Raw genomic sequence first — 19,075 nt, forward strand, 5'->3', positions numbered from 1 at the left:
AAACACACACCGGCCTGTATATGCATTCAAAAATGAGAGAGCGTGCGCGCGTACACACACAAATATGCACATAAGATTCCAAACAAATTCAAAGAGCGAAGAGCGGTGCAAAGACAAGAACAATCCTGGCTCGCTGTCTATTTACAGAGCTGAAATTAGAAGAAGAGGATTGAAGTAATCTTCCTTTAATTTCTCTCTGGATGTGCTCCCAGGGCTGAGTGAGACAAAGGCTCTGATGTGCTGTATGTTAGGTTCTCAGAGGAGAATGATGCAAGACCCCCTGTCCCCTCATCTGGGCTAGCAGGGAGGGCCTCGATAAAGGGGACGTAGAGGACAAGGCTACAGGCCACATCGGCACAAGACAAGACCAAAGTCAAACTATGGAAGAAAAAGTTGACTATGAAGAAGACGTGTGGATTTCAGAATGCCTTGGCTGAATTGAACGAGCACAGTTCAAGAGGACATTGCGGGAGAAGGAACAATTTCAGGTGATTAAGACCTGATCTCTTGGCTGCATTGGAGGGATTCAGAGGCAGAACTTAACATGGAAGAACACCTGTAACACTTTAAACTACAAAACTAACTCATCGTCGCACACTTCAGGTTTTTTCGGTTCTGGCTGAAGCACTGGCAATCCAAAACACTGCAACTCAAATGAACACGGTATTAGCTGGTGGACTATTCCAAGTGTTGGAATATGTGAGGTGCACCTGATGATTCATCTTTGTCATGCACATCTGAACCACTGGAGCAGCTCCAAACAGACAAACTGAAACAGGTGAGGTATAAACTCAGGCCCACCTCTTGATTATCCAAAACATCTGAGCTATGTTTTTGAGTTGGGTCTCAAGCGGCTATATGGCACCTATCCGTGCATATCTATCATTGCTTTGACTTCATTTGGGTTTACTTGCCTCTATCAGGTTTCAGGGCCGGTCACAAGCCTGAAGTACAAAGACATCATTCATTTCACACATACTGCACATTCACAGATAGCACTCGAGGTATATACATAGATTCATGTTTGGGGTCTTCAGACGTGCACTTGAAGAAACATGTGATACGATAAACTAAACTAAGCACCCACTTACAAGGCAATTTCACATACAGGGCTATAAGTAATAACTATTTCCATTATTAACTTACGTCCATTGTATTTTTAAATAATTGTGTAACTGTTAGTCTGAAGCTGTCACCATTTTCCAGAGCCCTCAAGTTGTTTTTCACAACTGACATAAAAAATCAAAAGTATTTAAGTTTACAATAATAAAACAGACAATGCAGTGAATTCTGACATTATGAGGCTGAAACCAGCAAATATTTGGAATTTTTGATTGAAAAATGCCTAAAAATGATAATCAAAATTGCAGTTGTTTCATTTTTTATTAATTGTCCAACTGGTTGACTCATCTTTACATCACTACATAAACTCTTGGGCAGTTTTGATCAGGACTGAATGTGCAGACTCACAACACTTACCCCTATGTTGCCTGGATAACCTAGTAGCAGAGACACATGGAAAAAAAGAAAATGTGTCTGCACCCATGGAAAATCCTCCAGAAAGCCTGGAATGATGTGTGAATTTGGTTTTAGGGTAAATATTTAGTTTAATGAGAGCAGTCCAAGAGGAACTCAGTAGTACTCCAGTCCACCACGGGACTTGAAAAATCACAGTGAGGAAGAAGCAAACGCCGTACATTCACATAATCAAACGCAAACATTCATATCCACATATATGTGTGGAGGTACATGCACGCTTTGGTACACACATGCTCACACACACTTTCACTGCACCATCCCAGTTACAGAGAGAGAACCCGATATTCTCCATCACCTGTTATTCTAGGTGGAATCTTGCTTATACAGGTGTAGAGAAAGAAAAAAATCTGTTCCCTCTTTTCACCTCTTCAGACGAAATTCTGCTTTTTTTCACTGAACAAAGTCTACTATGGTGTGTGTACATATGTGTCTGTACGAGTTGGCCTGGTGTGTCCTGCTTTTACTAGTCCCCTGGGTGTGTGACCCTGTTTCCCTTGCAGGCAAAGAGAGAGGGCACTCCTGACTCCTCCTCACCTGAGTCGACACCCGATCCCAGGGTTCACTGTGGGGGCCCACTGCCTCTCCTCAAAGGCGCCGTTTGTTTCAAGGCTCTGATAGAATTCCAACCTTCGTGATTTTATCTGGAGTTTTCACGCCAATTTTGCCAAAACCGATTGAGGAGAGAGCAAATTCAGCTGCTACTGATCTCAAATAGATTGAGTTTCCAAAGGGCCAATTTAAGAATGTGCCACGGTTATGCTTTGAGAAGAAGGCTGGTCCGAGTGCTGGGGCTGAACAGGGAAGGTGAGTTGTTATGACTGGCTGTCAATTAGCAGTTGATTCACACAGGAGGGTCAGTGAGACATGAACAAAAAAGGAAAAAAAGATACGGTTTCATAACAAAAGAAGGGCAGCGAGATGAACACTGGCTATGAAAATATGTATGTTTAAGATAAGCTGAGACAACGACGCTTACTTAACAGATGTAAGGCAGCCAAAATGGAAAAGGAGATGGCTGCGCAGGGAGCCTTATTTATTATTACTCTCAGCAGCAACAGCGCAAAGGAAAATAGTACTAAGCAGGATGGGAAGAGGTCAGGGTGAAAGGGATCTGGCCCTCAGAGAGGGTTAATAGCCAGGTTGACTGGTTAAGAGCTGACCTCTCAGGAACGTTGGCTCCCACATTTACAGACAAATACTTTGGACAGCACAGGGAATCAAAGCAAACACCGGATTCAGACTCTCTTTTTCTCACTGTGTCATGTCCCATGTCCGTGGATTTCTCCCTTACTCCTCGCTCCCTCTTGCATTCTCTGTCATTTGGCCATCCTCTCTCTAGCTGTCTCCACTCTCTTAGTGTCTGCTCTGTTCCCTTTCCATGCTTCGGATTTGCACTCTCATCTTATGTCTCCCTATTTCTGTTGGCCAGCAGAGCACATAAAAGCTCCTCTGACACTTCACTGTCCTGGAAAGATCGGAGGTCGAGAGAGAAACTTCAGTTCTCAAAGCTCAACAGCTACGAGACAATATGAAACACTCATCACAGAAAGGAGCGGTCTTGGAAATGGTTTACTTTAAACATACACAGACAAGGATCCAGCCCCAGGTCGCTCACTGAGCCAAGCTTGTCAACAACACCACGGCTTAGATAAGCCATCTTACGTGCGTTTGACATTCAGTTAATACTCCTACATGCACGAGAGCTAAATTGTTATACAACATACATATATAGAGGGCAGAATAGGTCATCAAGTTTCGATTCTCCCACACTGTAACATTTAGTAGTATTTGGAGTAAAGACTGAGGTGCACAAAGGTCTTTTTCTGCGTGAGTTCAGAGACATGCGAGGTGTCTTTCTTGACCCATCTCCATCAGAGTATGGTCTTCTTCGCAAAAGACAAATAAAACATCGGGAAGATTTGATTCTTTATCAACTTCTATGAGATACAACTCTAAAATCTATGAAACAGGGCGCCCCGAGGGCTCACCTGAGGTTTGATCACCCCCCACCAGCCTTTCCTGTCTCTCTGCAGCTGTCACTATCTAAATAATAAAGTGGAAATGTAAATACATTTTGTTTAAAATCTATGAAACAATAAAAACTTAAAAAAAAACCTTAACTGTCCAAATTCATTTAGCTATAGCTGAGTTTGGTTGTGTGCACAAGAAACACATGCATCAGTAAAACACTGCCAACCCCACCCCGACAAATAACCTAAAACTGCTGTCCAAACCCACTGAGAAACCAGCTACTGACCAGCATGTTCGTGCCTTACTGTAGACTCCCTTTTCACAGCAGTTTGTCTGGGATGGCGACCTGCTCTGCTCAGCTGCATTAGTCCAGATTTGCATGAGAGTGCAGCTCGTGTGTCCTCATGCGTTTATACTACACAGATGTAATAGTGCAGTAATATCATCATCTGCAGAATGTCAAATTCTACCTGTCTTCAGAGGAGGAACCTCTCCACTGTCAGTCAGCTAGCTACTTCATAAGCCAGCTCTGGAAGGACAAACACTTTTCCAACCAGGAGCTGTGCCAGTCCAATGTGGGAAAAGATGAATGAGAGAAGACCATGGAAAGCAAGGAGAGCAATAAAAAAAAGGATATGAAGGAAGAGTTGAATGAAGGTTAAAAGATGCAGGGGATTGAGAATCAATATAAAGTAGGTGGTAGACAGAGATGCACACAGCCTCACAGTGTCCAGTGATGTGGTAAGAGATACAAAAAGGAAGGAAATAAAAAAAAAGAGAGGAGAGGGAGGGGGAGAGGAAGAATAGAGATAAGGCAGGTAATGGGTGATTGAGAGGTTTTCTCCATGTGTGTTTACTAAAAACTGTAATTCTGAGGTTCCTGTGAGGCCTGATACCTTGCCCTGGACCTGGGTACTGCCTCAGTGTGTGTGTGTGTGTGTGTGTGTGTGTGCATGTGTGTGTGTTGGAGGAAGTCTAAAGCCCTGTTTCCCATGCGTGTAATCATCCCAGGATGAGGTGGAGGATGAAGCCGAGCGGGACTTCCCCTGCACCAGAGGGTATTTTCCTCTCACACTGTGGTACAAGCACATGGCTGACCCAGGCTGGCTCTGTGTGTGTGTGTGTGTGTGTGTGTGTGTGTGTGTGCGTGTGTGTGTGCGAAGAGAGAGAGAGAGGGAGAGAGGGAGAGAGAGAGAGAGAGAGGAAGATGCCAACATGGGACGAAGGAAGTAATTTTTTAAAATATTCTCTATTTTTGCTCTTTACCAGTTTGGTCGCACATTACTAAAATACTTTGGGAGCTTGTCATTGTGGCAACTGCATGGCAGCCACACAGTGATGGCAACAATGAGAGGTTACACTGTAATTCTCTATAAAGGTAGTGGTGGTTAAGTGAGAAGAGAGACTGGTATGAGGACTTGTCGGGAAGATGAGAGATTTGCACACTTTCACACAAAGTCATCAACTTAACTCTGTGGCGCTTTCTGAAGACCAAACGGGACCATAGCAGAGCTGACGTACCGACTGCAATCACACAAACATGAACCAACACGTCAGCTGTTCAGCCATAAAGCAGCATTATGATGCTGGCTCCCAAATAAAAGGCTGCAGGCATTTACCATGCAGAGAATGTGGGGGCCACGTGTATGAGTGTGTGTGTGTGTGTGTGTATGAGTGAGGGCATACATGTCTGTGTTGCTGGGTGACAGTACCGATGACAGAGCAGTGAGATAAGCCCCAGAAGCCGCTCTATCATCTATTCATAGCTCTCTGGCTGTGGAGCCTCCTGCTGCCGAAAGCTGCCTGATCTCAACCCAGCCTCACTTTATCATCATTAACATCCACCAAAAACTACAGACATGGAGTCAAACTGTGACGGACTGAAGCTAATGCTGCCATAAACATTCTAATACTGCGATTGGGATTTAAGAGGAAACTTAAATGGGAATGGTGGACAACAGCTTACAACGCACAATGACACAGAAGGTAACAGAAGATAAGAAAATGACAGGACAGCCTCTGTATGTACGCATGGGAGGGTGAGAATAAATGTGTGTGTATGGACAGATTCTCTCAAAGTAAAGCTCAGTAAGCAGAAATGACTGAAATCACACACAAGGCTCGCACACACTGCCCACGCGCCTGGCTCGCCTCACCACTGCCAGGGAACCCAAAAGCCCCTACAAAACAAATTCATTAACCCAGACAATAAAACACAGCTGTGAAGGGCAACGGGAACTGTTTGAAATCAGTGCCCGGGACTGTGGAGAATCTGTTCGAGGAAAAACGGTGTGTTCTCGAAATGCCTAGAAAAGAAAAAAAAAAAAAAAAAAAATGCTGAAAATGGAAGAATAAATAAATAAATAAATAAAGAGGAAAGGATTGGGAAATCAGAGAGAGGGAGCAAGGAGCAGTGTGTAATTTAGCCTCTTGCTGGGGACAGTGCTGACTGCGAGAGCGGAGATGCTTTATTGAAACACAACAACAAAAACAATACCCCTGCACCAGATGCTTCAGATCCAGGACCTGTTTCTAATTGAATCCTTTGAACAGGTTGTATAAAGGAAGTACAAACAAAACTGTCAGATACTATAAATATCATCACGGAAGTTGGATTTGAATTAAAAAAATAGACAGCTACGTGCTCCAAATCCAGATTGGGATATTGCGGAAACTGGCGATGGAAATACATTTGCACTTTCTGATTATTATTTGTAACCTGTTAGCAGGAGTGGACAGACATCTGTTTCATTCTATCCAGTTAGTCTGTTCTAACTATATTAAATGCTTTTATGTGTTCCAAACTCGTACTCCAAACAATCTCTGTGCACGTACTGCTGATATTATTTGATGGTGGTGTGTCTAATGTGCTAGCAGGGGGTAGACAGGCTGCTGGCAGAGCCGACTGCGAGGGAAGAGAAGCAGCCCTCAGGAGCTGGTCTGAGCATGGGATCACACGATGCTGTAGTTAAACACACCACTAGAGGGCTCCGCAGCTTGTAGAATGAGCTTCAGCAGACCGGAACACACCGCCCGACCGTGTCTTAGTCATACTGACCTCCCCTCTGCAGGGTCTGGGCCAAGCAGCCGGACAGATGCGGTCGCCAAAAGACTTACGACACCAAGATAGATGGAGGTACAAATAGTTTTACAGAGAGTGTCCAAAAAAGTCCACGCCAGACCACATTTATTGAGAGCAACCTTCACGCTCTGCAGCTGCACAGAGGTGAGGACACACACTGACTGACCTCAGTGTTAATGATACTGTTACGCTCCATAATGGCACTACTATAAAACCGAATGAGTAAAGAACATAGTATAATGCACCTGAAATTAATATGGTATAATAAAAATAAAAGATTTCCCAACAACTGTGACCAAAAAGCGAATATTAAATGAAAGCAGAGGTATTTTCCCAAGCATATATTCTTCATTTCTCAGTAGTGGATGAATGATCATTATATTACATCACTCTGGACCTGTGGGTCATTTCAATTTCACTTAATCCAGTTGAAGGCAGCAATAACACAGTGGTTAGATGTGAATTTCTGAACAAAAAGTTGACTGTTCCCATCCCCGGGTAAACTGGGAAACCTAGCCGGGGAAAAGAACATAACACTTAGCAGCTACTGTCACAGTGCCCTTGAACAATAGCCTTAATCCCCAGCTCTTCTGCCTGGAGCTGCTCAGCACAATGCACACAATACTGAAATCATACAGGGTTTTGTGTGTATGTGTAGAACTAGTTGTTCTGAAGCTAGATGTTGTGGGGGGAGGACCACATTTTCGAATGTTTAAACTGTTGCCAATGGACCTCCCAGAATAACTGCTCGCTGAACTTTCACATCCTGCCTTGAACCTGGATGAACCCTCTGCAGCCGTTAGCTGCCCCTCAACAGAATCAAGCCATGAATCATTACAAGTCAGGGGTGAGGGCTCTGAGAGATCACCCAAATCAAAACCAGATGCACAGCAGGCACCTCCTCAGAACTAACTGTATAAATAACCAAATAAATAAATAAATAAAGAAGTCAGCAAACTTCACACTATGTCATTCTCTCATTTGTTTCTATAGTGCTGCACTAACAAATCGGCCAGCAGAAATGACCCTAAGACATCCATTTTAACACTTGATTCTATGCTGTTTGTTCGCTCTCAGGTGACCGTCTGCCTGTAAATGCACCTTGTATAAAAACACGGTATGCCTGTATTGCCTATATTAATTACTGCAGCACTGCCTGGTCCATCTGTGGTAGTAACAGAGACAGAGTGTGTTCACTGTACTGTCCTGTTCATGCGCATATGAACTTTTCCTGGGAAACCAACCGCATCACTTTACAGAAGCCTTAACAGGGTCTGAGTCATCTGACGCAGCCGCTGCACGTCAGCACACTCCGGTAAAGAATCCTAAGAGGAGTAACAACAGTAAAAATCACTCCGTCATCTCACTTAATTTCATCCCATTCCCCCTACTCTTCTTGCCTCCTCTATGACTCCCATCCTCACCACAGCTGGTAAATATTTTTATATTGTGTTCCATTAGAAAGCTTTATTAAGCGGTCAGACAGGGCAAATGGCGCCTGTGAGCTCCCTGTCCTGTAAACAATAGAGAGGGCCCTAAAAGCTGCAAATGCGCACAGCACAGTAAACTAAGGTCACATTAGAGAACTGCCTTGCTCTGTGCGAGTAAATATTTAAATGTGTTGGAATCACCCAAAATAGTCAGGGGCGATAGTTAGAGGCAGTGTATGGGGACAACGGCGATGATGGATTTTCGAGGAAAACTGGCATGGCCCCATTCAGCGAACTGTAAATGGATGTCAAATTGTGGTGCCTCATGAGGATTAACAACACATTATCATCAGCAAGAGGGCCAAGTTGTGATGTGTCGTTTGTACCTCAGCACTTTTCTCAGGAGCGTCCATCCCCACCATGTTGTCTCTGAGAAGCTGCTGGAGGAGCTGCACCTGGGCCACGCTGAGGTAGAAATCCAGACTGCTGGTCACATTCACCTCCAGAGAGTGGCCACACACCACCACCTCCTAGAGAGACGAGGGACAGCAACGGGGAAATGAAAAGCGGGAGGTGGGTGGAGAGAGCAGGAAAGACATCGGAGAACACATCAGGATTGTTTGCGACCTCCTGCTTCTCTTTCTCTTAACTTGTAGTGTATTTACTTTCTATCTCCCCTGTATCTTGCTCTGTTAAGCTCAGTTGTTCCCTTTTCCCCTCTTCCCTCTGTCCTCTCCAGGGTCCCACCCACAGCCAGCAGTTCAAACCTCAGCCTGGAGGCTACATCTAACAGGATATCACTCACTAACACTCTGGGTTGAACCACACACACATGGGCCAGACCTACAGTAACTACACATAATGGTATTTGGCCACTACTGTGTAAACATAATCTATTCAGAACCACTGTTTAAAAACACAAAAGTTGCTGCTAATATTTCATTCAATATCCAGTGTAACATTAATATCACCTCTTGTTTTTTTTCCCATTTTGATGAATGAAACACATTAAGAGTATTATCATTATGATTATGATTAGCAGTACGAGCAGCAATTTTAAAACACATATTATCGTGAGGTTACAATAATCAGGTTACAATAATAGTTACAGAATATGTTGCTGGGGTGAATGAAAGACTGTAGATTGTAGATGTAGATCACAGACTGTAGATTCTAATAAACAAATACATCATTTAATAAACAGAACTGTCAGGCATAAATCTGTTTGAAGCACTTCGAAGTTAGTTGAAAATGAATGTGAATTTTATTATAGAAATTGTTGTAATGTTTCTACACTATGCAGCTCAAAGTCCTGTTTGTGTTGTTACTGGCTCTGACTCTCCATATCCCAGGGAGTTAAACAAATCACATTGTGTGTGTGTGTGTGTGTGTGTGTGTGTGCGTCAGTGCAAACTATGGATTAGCTGTTACGCATTGTCAAGGGGCACGTTAGCGTGGACGGACGAGGCATCAAAGAGGCAGGAAGTCTCAGAGAGCCGTGCCAGAAAACATCAGCTGTATAAGCAGAAAGGTTTGAACTCTGTGGGTCAAAAGCCTCCATTACACTGCAGACTGGCTGAGGGATCCCTAATGAGTAAGTTACTGTATGTTAAGAGGCAAAACGTAAATACTTCTGACATCTCACATAATCAATGTCTATTTTCATATGGACAACGGATTGTGAGAGTAATGGTTACAATCATGGTTATAACAGGTCATGGGCAAAGGGGACGCGATGTCAGTGTAAGCAGTGAACGAACTTCTATAAAGCAGATGAAGAAAAATATGCAACCTCTGACTCACTGTGAATTTCTAGGAAAATCATTGTCACTTTTTGACTCTTACTTGCATTGATTTCTTAGTTTGCCACATTGCAGACAAATTTACTCCTGTAGAAAGTATGGAAACTCTTAAAGGACAGCTGCAATGCTGGATTCAAAAACAGCTGTGCGGAGTTGATACTGACCTCTGCCTGTCCGCAGTCAGGGGACAGATTTTTGCTGAAGATGATGGCTGGGGCAGCAGTCACCCGAACAGAGAAGTCAGTCAGGATTGGTGTCAGGATGGCCCGGCGCTCCTGGTGCCTCCTGATACTGAACAGAGACACATAGAGAGCCACACTGTTAGCAGACACTTCTTCAGACAGGTCCATTACTTGTATGCTGCTGTTGAATAAAAACTGAGGAAAGCTATGGGATGGATTTGGATAGACTCATATCCTTTCAAGCAGGTATATGTGTAATGTACCACAGAGCATCTTAATGGACATTTTCTTTTAAAAACTCTCAATTACTGAATTAGATTTTAGTCAAAAGTGTATCGTCCTGGTGTTGAAGTGATTCTAGCATTACACTACAATACAAACAGCAACCATAAGGGACCACTTACTCACTAACATTCCCCAACCTTTATTTACTAATAATGTGTTATGGTTACCAGTTGTAAAATATTGCTAAGACTGTCCCATCTGTCTACGAATGACAAGTCAACACAACACAGTCAAAACCACAAAATGTTCAAAACTGAGCTTTTGTTTTGCCCTTAGCTGACAGGCAGACACACATTTCAAACCGGCTCTGGCTTTTTAAATTCAAACCAGTAGGACGAAAAGCTGAACTCACAATGAGCGACTTCAAATTAGATTTTCTCTCGCAGGCCAGACCTGTGAAATATTCCCATAAGTGAGCTTTTTTACATTTCTGGTCCAGCACATTTTAGCTGGAAGCTTGAATATGGTTACAGAGACAGAGTGAGACATTATTTGACAAGTCTCAATTGGGAACACCCCTTAATTGTATACACAAGATCAAATAGAGACCTTCTCACTTCAACTCTCTCCATTTCACTAATGTTCATTCCCACAATCAAGTCATATTTGTGGGAACATTTGTTAGCAGTAAAACAAATATACCAGTGGGCTTTATAAGGTGGTGTTAATTGCCACATCTGCTGCTATTAAAACAATCAAGTGGTATGGCTTCCAATATTTATAGTTGGCTAGGATTATAAAAGGCCCCATTTCTAGGTGGCCTAGAGTACAGTACTTAACCAGAACCAATATCATATTCACTTCTGCTACACAAATGTGCATTACCAGTGCCCTTAAGGGATTATTTGCTGACACATTTCCTTGCATAGAGAGTTTGAGGGAGGCCTAATTCAGAGGTGAAATGATCTGTGAGGCCAATTGGTGTTGGCTAATCTCCCCTCAGACAGGGATTGAAACAATGAGTGTCTCGTTGCAAGGGACAGGTGCTATCATTCACCAGCAAGGCTAGGAGGCGTGAGGCTCGGTTTACCTTTAATATGGGGTCCTTTAACTGGGCCGGAGGACTGTGTGTGTGCGTGCGTGTGTGTGTACCTTTGAATGGGTGTGGTGCAAAGCACAAAAGATGGAAAACATGACTTTGTTTTCACACAAAGCCACACAATGTGAGCAGTAAGTGTAGATATCCGTGACACAGGCAAAAACAGAGAGGCCTGCACTGGGTGGCTGACAGGAGGGGAGATGGAGAGAGTTCACAGCTCCATGACACAGGGTCTTTCCTAGCCGGCAACTACACACTGTGACGAGGACAGATCCTGTCAGTGGATCCACGGTGCTGGAATTTCCTCACAAAACCTCAGGAAGCCAACTGAGGCCACTGCAGATCCGCAACTACTGGAATTGAACCCAAAAAACTGCAGAGTGAACATGCCATGAGTCCAAAGTTGGAGAGTGGGGGGGTGGAGGAGTGGGGGGGGGTATCGATGTAGGGAATGAGGGAAAGGTGTGAACTCTGGAAGTGGTGTGTGTCAAATCTTGTTACAACCGAGGTGGTGTACTTCTGTGGGTGATTGCAGCAGACAAGTAAAGCTGTGAACTTGACTCCCCTTTCCTCAGTGTGTTGGAACATTCTAAATCACATGTTCAGTTATGACTTGGTCGTGGTGGTGGCTGAGGCTGGGATATACAGTGCAGCACGCAGCAGTGCAGTACAGCAAAGCCCATTTTCCAATAGAACCTCCAGTGCTGCTCCTGCCGCAGCGAGGAGGAAGGGGAGCGAGGAGGCAACCACAGCCACCCTGAATGATTTGTTTGGAAACTAAAAGTGTGAGTTAGGGTGAAATTCCAAAACCTCAACAACAACAAAAGCAACTCTGACCTTCTCAGCATGAGCACACAGAAGCATACACTTATTGGTGTGAATCTTAATTATTAAGGATATGAGAAGCTGTGCTGTGAAGCTAATGCCTCTGCATTGTCAATGAGTCACTGTCAAACTGAAGTGACAGTACAATACTGCATGTAAATCCTTTGAGTACAAATGTAACTGCTACGCTACATGTTAGGTCATCCCATGATGTACCTCTGAACAGAAATCCAGACCTGCAGCTATAGTATGTCTACAGACAGTTGAGTCTACTCGAAAGGCATTCAGCATCTTCTGGAGTCCAAAGTGTGAGCCCAAAATCTCACCTCATTGGCCTGTCAGACAATCTGGCCTTGGCACGAGGCCCGAGCACCCTGTTTTCATTGACAGAGAGACAAACCGAGAGTAAAAAAGAGAAAATGGGAGTGGGTTGAGCCTCAGTAGCCCCTTGCCCATATAAGCTTTTCAGACCCAGTAGTAAGAGTCGAAGACTATGAACATAGATCCAAGTCGGCCACTGACTGTAAAAGGGCTGTTTTACTGCAGACCCTGGCTGCCATAGTTTGAGAAGGTCAAGATGAAGGAGCATTTTGGGATGGATGGTCATAACTACTGGGGAGATGAAGGGAGAGTCGTCTTGTTGAAATGTCAAAAATGCTCCTGCTTGCTCTTGCACTATGGCTGAAAGCATCAAAATGACGCCATGATTGCGTTTGCCTTCTTTATGGTGATGCTTGCCGCGTGTTTTACAACCTCAACTTCACATTAGGCGAATTCTACCTAAAAACATGTAATGGCTCTTCCTGGAAGAGGTAAATGTCCTTACTTTTAAAAGTATGTTTTGACCATTTTGGCTCAGTTTGACAGTGAACAACCAGGAGCTTCCAGGAATGGAGGGATGGGGGGGGGCGGCCAAGAGGGGGCTGACATGCAACAAGGAGGTTGTCACAATAAAGGGTCTTATGGTGCAGGTCTAAGAGCTGAGGGATCAGCATCACTATCACCAGCAGCAGCAGTCTGTGTTTTACTGGCAGGACTCCAAACACCACTGTGTGTGAGTGTGTGTGTGTGTGCGTGTGTGTGTGTGTGTGTGTAAGACATACAGTTAAGAATATATCAGTGCTCATGATGAGTATGTGTGATTGTTTGTGTGAGTGTGCATTAGAGTGTGCATTAGAGTGTGCTTGAGTGTGTCTGTGTGTGTATCTCAGCCAGCCTCAGTGTATGCTCTGATGACCCGAGAGCGCTCCGTCTCAATCAGACCCGTGTTGATTCTGCGCTGCATTCTTCCACGACGGCTTATTTTTAGTTGACAGGGAACAAATCTGGACTCTTTGCCTGTGATTCTGTGATTTTTGGGCCTGTTCCCTCTCAAAACATGAGTGGAAAAAAAGGATGTGGGGCCAAACAGGCTGTAACACTCGTGCTTGTTTTAGCTCCCGGGTCTATAAAAAAATGACAGGGTTTGTAATTATGACTGTGCATGGAGAGGCTCCATGATAGGGAGCTAACTCAATAACTACATGCTGCTCCCACATCAAGACTGATGAGATAAATTTTGGGACATTCACAGCAGATCACACACACACAGCACCTGACTAGGGGTGAAACAATATAATCTAGCAGCAATGTGAATTATCCTGGCTGTGGTCATTGTAAAGAACTCAATATGGCCCTTTAATGTGTTTTTACTAATTAAGTGGCAAATAGGTTTAGATCAGTATCAGACTTTGGCTATATAGATAATATGTGGTCCTACTGAAGACTGATTGTTAGTTTGTGGTACGGACACCATCATTTTCCCCTTTGTCTTAACATGCAAATCCTGACCTGCTGGCCATGTTCCACTCCAGGGCTGGGTTCTGGGAGCTCCTCTCACTCTCTGCTGACACACCTCCTTTGACTCCCTCCTTCTCTGGCTTGAGTTGCTCCCACTGAGCCGTTCCAATGTTGATGGACTGGAGGTCGACCTGGTACTGGCGGTCCTCCACCTCTGAACCCGGGTCACGCAGGATGCCGAGGTTCAGTGCACGTCTAGAGGAAACAAAGAGAAAAGGCTATTAGGTTGAGCCACTTTACAAATCATGCCGTGCGCTAATAATTGCTCAACTTGGAGCTTTGAGAAAGTGTACCAGGTCTTGCAGGAGGCACAAGTCGTCTTTAGTGCACAAGTCTCATTCAACAAGCAGGTGTCCAACCGACGTGAACGTATGAAATAGTATGAATAGGTTTTATTTATTGGTGTGGGGGTCACAATGAGTCAGGCTGTACTTTATATAGTCAATTACAATGAAGTCCACGACTCCAGGAGTAGACCAGGTAGTCTGTTATATTGAACCAGTAAAGAGCTTTTGGCAGCAGGCCCTAACCACTGCTGACTTCTTTCTTCCTTCTGCCTGCTCAGTGGGTTAGTAGCAAAGTTTCTTACAGGATGATTTATGCCTAAATCAAAGCCTCTGGTACTTGTACAGCCAGGCCTCAGATAAATAACCCCCGGCCTCAGGTGAAATCATTTGCCTTTTATGAAGTTCTGATTTATGCCAGCTTATCAGTGGCAGTAAACATTGCTTAAAGCCCTGGCTGGACGGCACAGTAGTCTGGAGACTGGGGCTCTTACTGCCTCTCTCTTTCTATTTCTGTCTCCAGAAACGCAGGACTTCTACAGTATACACAAACTGTAATATGGTGGAGGAGATGTAGAGATATGTCAGGAGTGGGCAGCGCTGTCTCTGTAGTTGAACTGCTCGAGTCAAGAGAGCAAACACTGTCCCAACAGCGCCAAGAAAAAATGATGTCATCTATTTTGCCTTTGAGAGACAAGATCCTGACGAATTCACGAGGCAAAAGGAATAATCAAAATTCAACATCTGCATATGACATCAGGGCTTTCGGTTCATTATGATATGTTTATTTGTGCTGGTGAATTCAAATGAGAGCTTAAATGGTATAAATAAGGGCTTAAAATGGCTACAGATGTAGCGGCAGCATGAGTAGTTTTATTTGTTTCGGCAACGTCAATGGCAATTTTCATATAGCGTTTCCCTCCCAGAGCCACACTGGAAAGGCCTCTACCAGAGCGTGATGTTATGACAATAAGCACCAAGTACAAAAACAATGGCAATGGGAGATCAGAGGTGTATAACTGGATTTAGCTAGATTTGTTGACATACAAACAAGTGAAACAGATCCTTAATCAACATTTGGAACCACATTTATCAACAGAGTATAATATAAATCAAACCAAGAGCCCTGTAAGATTTGGGTGGGATGTGTCAGTCTAGATTCATTAGGGCTTTTGTAACAGTACCTCCATCACCCTCCCCAACCCCAAACTGTATTTTTCACATTAAACAAACCACAGTTACCTCATATGCTTTGCAAATTATCTCTTAACTTCAGCTTATTTAGGAGACTCTCTTACTCACAATCAACATTACATGAGAGTCCGCAGCCAAGTTTCTGCATTGCTGAGCTGCAGGGTCATCTCCAATGACATAAATAAATATGATAAACATTTGTCTTGGTCATGCAGCCCGTGGAAACCGGTGTGATTTAATATCAAAAGACATATTTCAGCCAATCGCAGGAAACGAGAGAGCTTCATTTCTGACAAATGAGGAGGGGAGGAATTTTGGAAGTTCCCCTTGGGGTGCAATAATAATTGAAGCCAGATTTTCTTGTTGTACATGTGGGGGGAAAACACTGGTGGTTTGACATATTTGATTGGTCATGTGAAGACCACACTGCTTGGCCAAGAGGAATCAGAGAATGCCTTGGGAAAGCACGGCACTCACTCTGCCCACCATATACACGGAGCAACTAAAAACATACAGAGCGAGGCAGGTGGAACACACCCTTCTGCCGGGTCTCACGTGCCATTATCAGACATCTGCCTGCCACTGCCATGTGGAAAATATGGAGCAAAATGAAAATAACAAGTCATAAATGACATGCTTTCGCAGATGAGGAAGGCAGAGAGGGAGGGAAGGGAGAGGGGGTAGAGAGAGCGGGAGAGAAATTTTTCTCAAACACAAGTACTTAGTTTCGCCCTTGTTCCTGAGCCAACCTTATTTTAATTGCAGGAAAAGACCACAGAAACATTATTTTTTACGACAAAATTCTGCTATTTATAAAAACGGATCAAAAGCTCTGCAGTAAGAACGCTCTGTTTCATGGCATTCATGGCTATTATTTTAAAAAACATTTCTCCCTCCTCTGACACAATTTAAACCCAATTTGAGTCCGAAAAGCCACTGGGCCGATTTCGCATCAGAGCTGAAATATGAGGGCTCCCATCCAACATTATTATGGCTCAAAGTCAAAGCCTCCATCCAATCCAAGCCCTCCAGTGGGAAACAGCAGACAAAATAGTGAAGGCATGGCAGTGTTATGAATCTAGAATGCAGGGCTTGGAAAGAGCGATTCACTGGTACTTCATCACTGAGAAAAAAATAATGATGTTCCAAATTCCTTTGAACAGAAGATATGCAGACAAATTTACAAATGGACAATTAATTGCAAGTTATGTTCCTCTGTTTAGCATTCTTCGGGTCTATGCATGTGCCGGGCAGAGCATCAATCATGATTTGTGTTATTAAGCAGACGTGTGGGAGGAATGAGTGCTTAACATGTAGCAGATTTGGGATAGTGTGCTGAAGTGGTAATAGGATTCAAGGAGGAACCTTCTGGGCACATATATAACAAACCAGTTAAGACACACATGGGCTAAATGCACATGCATCTGCTGATAAACAGCAAATGAGCTCACGCAGACACACACTGCTGCTGGATGCCATGGAGGCATTAGGTGTAACCAGTGAAGGATTTACTCTGCTGCTGCACACAGCTTCAAATAACATCCAGACTTGGACTATAGAACTTGCATGACAGGAGAGTATGAATTGTAAGAAAAATAAAGCGAATATATTTAAATAATGTTCCACAGATAGAGAATCACAGTGAGTAGAGCCAATGGAGAAATAAGTAAAAGGGCTTGTTGAAAAGGAGCGAAAGTGGAATCTTGGGAGAGCTTGATTACCATGCTAAGGTTCTGAAGGCTAACTGTGGTTCAAGGTTGTAAAACAAACCACAGTGGGATCTGGTTGAGGCTCAGGGCCCGATGGTAGGAGTGTGGGAGCATCGGGCTGTGTTACAGCCTCTGGCAGAGGGGATCCTGTGGGGCAGGGTGTATCCTGGCCCTTGGCTTTCAATGTCCTCTCACCTTCCCCTCTCGAGCCCCATCCATCCCCCCATCCCCAGTCCCTGCCCCAAGCCGGTGGGGCAGGAAGCACCGGGGTAATACCAAGCGCCACTGGCTTCTGGATCTCGTCACTCTGAAACCCGCAACCTGAACCCACAACCCCAGACCTGTTTTTCACTCCATTTCCCCAACAATCACATGCAATACATGTCTGCTTACACTTTCAACAGAGGCAGGAGTGTATGTAAATGCATGTGTGCATGTGCCTGAAAGAGTGTGTTTAAGAGGGATGGGGCCCTCTGTTTCTACTCTCCTGGTAGAACATACATACTGAGTAGAAATTTCATTGAGATCTCAGGCTTAATTCGGCCAAGTCAAGCTAAATTAGGTTTGTACACAGATGGGCTGTATTTCATGAGTGTTCCATGTTCTTTATTTTGAGCAGACCCCAACTACTGTGTATTTGAGCTGCGAGCGCACATGCTACGTGAAACACTAACGGTGCATGTCTTGTTGTGTCATTTAATTTTGTGGTGGGGTCTCAACCGCTTTGTTCAAATGCACAAGTCACATCCAAGAGGCAAAGCGTTTTTTGCGAGACCAGAATTAATAGTATCACTCATCCATAAATTCTAAAAAAGAAAGTGTTCAATTGAGGTTTTGATATTCTTTCTCTGTGGCTCCAAATGTCATTAGCCAAACACCATTAGCACCCAGCAGCTCCTCCGTGGTATTTCTGCTGTGGAGAGGCCAAAGCTGCACAGTGCCTTCTCAATCTGCTTGCTATGGCTCCCAGTGGCTTAAAGCAGAGTCCCGCTGGGCTTGTATGTGTGCCGAGGGGGAATTCATAAGCATTATGATTCATGAAACTTGCAATTACTTAGTAAGTTAAGCACCCCTGCCTACGGTGGTCCGCTCTGAATTGCCAGAAATTCTGCAAGTTCTGAGCTGTGGATTTATGACCCCAGTCAAGTCCAATTGCTGTTAATTTGCATCTACCAATTATAGTAATTAAGGCTCTGAATTAGAACGCTGAGCAGCCCTTGGAGAGAGAGGGGAAAATGATGTCGTGGAACATGGCGAGTCAGCAGAATATAAGACCCAGTCACTCAGGGATTTTTATACCGCTGCTACTAAAATGATTTTTGATGACTGGAGCTTTTTCAACAGGAGTCAAACACAGTCACAAAAACAACAAAATATCCAAGACAACAAAGCTGCGACAATGCTCCAAATTTGTCACACTTGGCAATAACAAAGTACTTATTTGTGGCCAAGTACAACAGCTCCGATCTAAAGATGACTTTCTTCTCACTGGCACAATACACAATAAACATAAATTGCTGCTTTCCTGCGCTGCGTCGGGGCTTTGATGTACTGACAAATTCCTATGACAAAAACCCTAATCTATTCTTTTTCAGCCCAACAGCATTACTCATCTCCACTGCTGCTCCCAACAGAAGCCTGTTATGCATTAGACTGATTGCACTTTAAAGACACTCATACTCGACCAATTATATCATATTTACACAAGATCTTAGGAGGAAACTATTACTTCTATATACAATACAAGCAGGGCTTAGCTTGAGCTCATACCACCCTCATGACAATGGTACACGATAATAAGGAGTTGAAAGAAAGCGCTACAGAAGAAGGCCCTCTGTTTACAATGACATGGTGTATACCAAAAGTCAGTGTTTGCACTTTGATTTCAACATAT

General features: G+C 43.9%; 1 protein-coding gene across 2 annotated transcripts in view; it reads right to left on the minus strand.

Moving 5' to 3' along the window:
- Positions 1-19,075, minus strand: part of vps13b (vacuolar protein sorting 13 homolog B) — a 319,766-nt gene that overhangs the window by 94,593 nt on the left and 206,098 nt on the right. For both annotated transcript variants that reach the window (XM_076736852.1, XM_076736857.1), the window contains exons 31-33: positions 13,986-14,189; positions 9,989-10,115; positions 8,409-8,552 (exon numbers count right to left, since the gene is read on the minus strand). In XM_076736852.1, the coding sequence (XP_076592967.1) occupies positions 8,409-8,552; positions 9,989-10,115; positions 13,986-14,189 (475 nt within the window). The remainder of the gene's footprint in view (positions 1-8,408; positions 8,553-9,988; positions 10,116-13,985; positions 14,190-19,075) is intronic.

This window comes from Chaetodon auriga, chromosome 8 (assembly GCF_051107435.1).
Source record: "Chaetodon auriga isolate fChaAug3 chromosome 8, fChaAug3.hap1, whole genome shotgun sequence".
In the NCBI taxonomy this organism is placed as follows: domain Eukaryota; kingdom Metazoa; phylum Chordata; class Actinopteri; order Chaetodontiformes; family Chaetodontidae; genus Chaetodon; species Chaetodon auriga.